General features: G+C 51.3%; 1 protein-coding gene across 1 annotated transcript in view; it reads right to left on the minus strand.

Moving 5' to 3' along the window:
• LOC107117359 (voltage-dependent L-type calcium channel subunit alpha-1F-like) overlaps positions 1-4,868 on the minus strand; it is a 140,721-nt gene that overhangs the window by 73,735 nt on the left and 62,118 nt on the right. Inside the window, 1 exon segment of the mRNA XM_015419459.1 lies at positions 2,933-2,978. Coding sequence (XP_015274945.1) covers positions 2,933-2,978 — 46 coding nt within the window.

The raw sequence follows: 4,868 nt of genomic DNA on the forward strand, positions 1-4,868 counted from the left end.
CTCACAAACTCCTTTCCCTTCCCCTCCCCACCACAGACACCCTGTGAGGTAAAGGAAGAAGAAGAAGAGATTGGATTTATACCCCGCCCTTCACTACCCAAAGGAGTCTCAGAGCGGCTTACAAACTCCTTTCCCTTCCCCTCCCCACCACAGACACCCTGTGAGGTAAAAGAAGAAGAAGAAGAGATAGGATTTATACCCCGCCCTTCACTACCCAAACTCCTTTCCCTTCCCCTCCCCACCACATACACCCTGTGAGGTAAAGGAAGAAGAAGAAGAGATTGGATTTATACCCTGCCCTTCACTACCCAAAGGAGTCTCAGAGCGGCTTACAATCTCCTTTCCCTTCCCCTCCCCACGACAGACACCCTGGGAGGTAAAAGAAGAAGAAGAGATTGGATTTATACCCCCCCTTCACGACCCAAAGGAGTCTCAGAGCGGCTTACAATCTTCTTTCCCTTCCCCTCCCCACAACAGGCACCCTGTGAGGTAGGTGAGGCTGAGAGATCTCTTTCCAGAACTGTCCTTGAGGGAACGGCTCTGAGAGAACTTGTGACTGACCCAAGGTCACACCAGCAGCTGCATGTGGAGGAGTGGGGAATCAGACCCGGTTCTCCCAGATTAGAGTCCGCGCACTTAACCCACTACACCAAACTGAATGAGACTAGCTGGCTCCATTTGGGCAGTCACGAAACTGGGGGACTCCGTTTGTCGTCTCATTCTGAGCCACAGTAGTCAGGGAATGAAGCTTGTAAGGCAGACACAGAACAAAACTGCACACGCCTGTTGAGGGTCTCACTCTGTATCCCTTGCATATTTATATCCAGGCTGTGGGTCATCCCTGACCAAAGCAGGAAAGCATCTACCCCCCCTTCCCCTTCATTTATTCCCTTCGTACTCACAGGTTCGTCTTGCTGAGACAGAAGAAAGAGCTTCCTTCAGGAATCGGCAACACTTTCTCCTTGGGACTGTCCTCCGGTTTGTCCTGGCGGGATTCTGCTAAGCTCTCCTGGTCTCCTTCTCCTTCTTCTTCTTCATCTTCTTCTTCCTCCTCACCTGGAAGGAGGGCAGGATATAGGCTTAAGTTCAGAATTCCATGGGATCATCTCCCCTGCTGAGCTGAGAATATAGCTGGTATCAGTGCTCCCTCTGAGCTGTGGAGTCTTGTGAGCAAAAATTCTACTTTGTGAGCGACTGGCATTAAAGTAGTGAGTGAGCGATTCGGCAACTGCAGAAATCCGTTTGCTCTGGAGCCCTCCTTCCTGAGCTAAGACAAAAATGTGTGAGCCGGAGGCTAAAAAAAATGCGAGCTAGCTGACACTAACTCATCTTAGAGGGAACACTGACTGGTATAATCTTAAACTTGGCAGTGCAAGACCATGAATGGCTCCAGATTGCTGCTGAGCGGGGCTTCCTGTGCTAATGAGTGACCGCTCATGTGCACAGCTGCGAGGGAACATTGGGATCATCCCTTCGATACCGAATGCCCCCACGTGTGGAAAAGGCCTGCCTGAGGAGGTGTCTGCAGACTACGCAAAACTGAATTGAATTGAATTAAAATGAAAATTGATGCTTTGAATCTTGTTTGAAAAGACCTGCAGTGAGTGACAGCGGGTGGACCAATGGGTATTTGCCAGTTATCTTCTTCTTTAAAAAATGAGGTTTCCTCTGCAGATCCCCGGTAGGTCTTCCTAAGGATCTACACTCCCCTTCTGTGGCTGAGTGGGGTGGGCCAGTGTGCAAGGATCAGGACTTGGGAGAGGTCCCCACCCCTCGAAGTATGGGTTCTCAGCACTGGTAAGTACTATCACCAGGGGTCATTTCCTGCAGGAGCGCACAGGAGTGGAGCTCCGGCAGTAAAGAGCCCGAAAGAGCCCAGGGGGCAGGCACATGCAACAAACCCCACCCCCTGCTCCCAGCAGCCCTCAGAGCAAGAAGCAGCCAGGTAAGTTGCAGAGCTCCCCCCGGCCCCCCAGTCCAAAACAGTCCAGTGTCCTTTAAGGCCAAGTTTTATTCAGGTACAAGCTCTCCCTCCTCTGGGAGGACAGATCTGCACGTCCCCCCCCCCCGTAGCTAACAATCCAAAACAGTCCAGTGGAGCCTGAGCGGTGGGTGTTGCCTTCTGACACACTTCCGGTGATGTCAGGGGGTGTGGCATATGCAAATGAGTTATGCTAATGAGCTCCTGCACCTCTTTTTCTACGAAATGACCCCTGACTGTCACAAAAAAAGCCCTAGTTATCTTTGAAACATTCTTGTTGGTCAAAGGAGAAGAAAAGAGCAAGAGTCCAGTAGCACCTTAAAGACTAACAAAATTGGTGGCAGGATATGAACTTCAACAAAACTAGAAGGGATCACAGGTTAGTATATAGGAAACACAACGAACAAGCAAACCCTGTGATATAAATGACTAGGATCATATTGTACTATTAATAAAACTTTACAAAATTACCAGAAAGGTCCATCAAATTCAATGAGCACCCGGATATAAGCGCATTTCGTCTCAATCTTCCTCAGGAGTGATCCTGTTGTATTGAAAGGTGTAAGCCTCTTGATGCAGCTCAATGTCTGTTAGAAGCAAACCAATGTTCAACTTCTTTATTTTCTGCAATTATTTTCTGGTTCCATTCCTCCTGGCTCCGTTTATATCACAGGGTTTGCTTGTTTGTTGTGTTTCCTATAGGATATTAACTTCTTCATCCGTGACTCACAAAAGCTCCTCCCCTGCCACATATTCCGTTAGTCTTTAAGGTGATACTGGACTCTTGCTTTTTTCTGCTGCTACAGACAGGCTAACATGACGACCCATCTTGTTGCTTAAAGGGTTATTCGTGGATTTTCCCATTGATTTTGAAGGCAGCATTAAAAAGGAACACCCACTACTGCGTTAAAATTAAGTATAACCATCTTTTTAAAAAGACCCCTTTCTCACCTTCTTCTGCACTGCCTTCCTCTTCCTCTTCGTCACCACAGTCCACCTGAGGAGAAAGAAGATTTCGGGTACCACCAATGGAAGGAATCCTAAAGAAAGAGAGGCTCCTCTCCTCAACTTCCAGACCATCTTGGTACTGTCTACCACACAGGGGGACTCAGGTCAGGGACTCATAAGGACATCAGAAGAGCCCTGCTAGATCAGACCAGTGGTCCATCTAGTCCAACATCCCACCTCACACAGTGCAACCAGTTCCTCTGGAGGGGCAACAACAGGCCATAGAGACTGAGGCCTTCCCCTGATATGAACATCAGAAGAGCCCTGCTGGGTCAGACCAGTGTTCTATCTAGTCCAGCATCCCGTCTCACACAGGGGTCCACCAGTTCCTCTGGAGGGCCAATAAGAGAGCATAGAGGCTGAGGCCTTCCCCTGATAAGAGCACCAGAAGAGCCCTGCTGGATTAGACCAGTGAGGGTCCACCTAGTCCAGCATCCTGCCTCACACAGCGGCCAACCAGTTCCTCTGGAGGGCCAACAACAGGGCAGAAAGGCCGAGGCCTTCTCCTGATAAGAATACCAGAAGAGCCCTGCTGGGTCAGACCAGTGAGGGTCCACCTAGTCCAGCATCTTGTCTCATACAGTGGCCAACCCGTTCCTCCAGAGGGCCAACAACAGAGCATAGACGCTGAGGCCTTCCCCTGATAACCACCTCAGAAGAGCCCTGCTGGATCAGACCAGTGAGGATCCCTCTAGTCCAGCCTCTCGTCTCACACAGGGGCCAGCCAGCTCCTCTGGAGGGCCAAGAACAGGGCATGGAGGCCGAGGCCTTCCCCTGGTAAGAACACCAGAAGAGCCCTGCTGGGTCAGACCAGGGAGGGTCCATCTAGTCCAGCCTCCCGTCTCACGCAGGGGCCAGCCAGTTCCTCTGGAGGGCCAACAACAGGGCAGAGAGGCTGAGGCCTTCCCCTGATAAGAACCTCAGAAGAGCCCTGCTGGGTCAGACCAGGGAGGGTCCCTCTAGTCCAGCCTCCCGTCTCACACAGGGGCCAGCCAGTTCCTCTGGAGGGCCAGCAACAGGGCAGAGAGGCCGAGGCCTTCTCCTGATAAGAACACCAGAAGAGCTCTGCTGGATCAGACCAGTGGTCCACCTAGTCCAGCATCTTGTCTCACACAGTGGCCAACCCGTTCCTCCGGAGGTCCAACAACAGAGCATAGAGGCCGAGGCCTTCCCCTGATATCAACCTCAGAAGAGCCTTGCTGGATCAGACCAGTGAGGGTCCATCTAGACCAGCATCCCGTCTCACACAGTGGCCAACCAGTTCCTCTGGAGGTGCAACATGGAAGTCCAGGGTTGCTATGCAGAATCAGGCAATTACAAACCACCTCTGAACGTCTCTCGCTCTGACGTGGATGGCCCAGGCTAGGCTGATCTCATCAGATTTCAGAAGCTCAGCAGGGTTAGCCCTGGTTCATACATGGATGGGAGACCACCAAGGAAGTCCAGGGTTGCTATGCAGAGACGGGCAATGGCAAACCACCTCTGAACATCTCTTACCTTGAAAACCCTACAGGGTCACCATAAGTCAGCTGTGGACGGCACATTATACCCCCCCCCCTCGTTTGTTCAGCGAAGGCACATGGAGGTGCATTCTAAGTGGCTGTTCCCACAAACATGGAACTCCCTTCTCTTGAAAATTTGCTGAAGTCCTGAACTGTTTTTTTTTTCATGCTAGGACTATATAGCAGCCCAAATAGCCCTGTCTCGCCAGCTCTCATTGGAGCTTGGAAGCTAAGGAGGGATGGGAGGCCACGAGGGAAATCTAGGGTTTCTACGCAGAGGCAGGCAATGGCAAACCACCATTGGGACTGTGTGTGGCTACTGCAGAGGCAGGCAATGGCAGACCACCATTGGGACTGTGTGTTGCTACTGCAGAGGC

This window comes from Gekko japonicus, unplaced genomic scaffold (genome assembly GCF_001447785.1).
Source record: "Gekko japonicus isolate JY-2015 unplaced genomic scaffold, Gekko_japonicus_V1.1 scaffold617, whole genome shotgun sequence".
NCBI lineage: Eukaryota > Metazoa > Chordata > Lepidosauria > Squamata > Gekkonidae > Gekko > Gekko japonicus.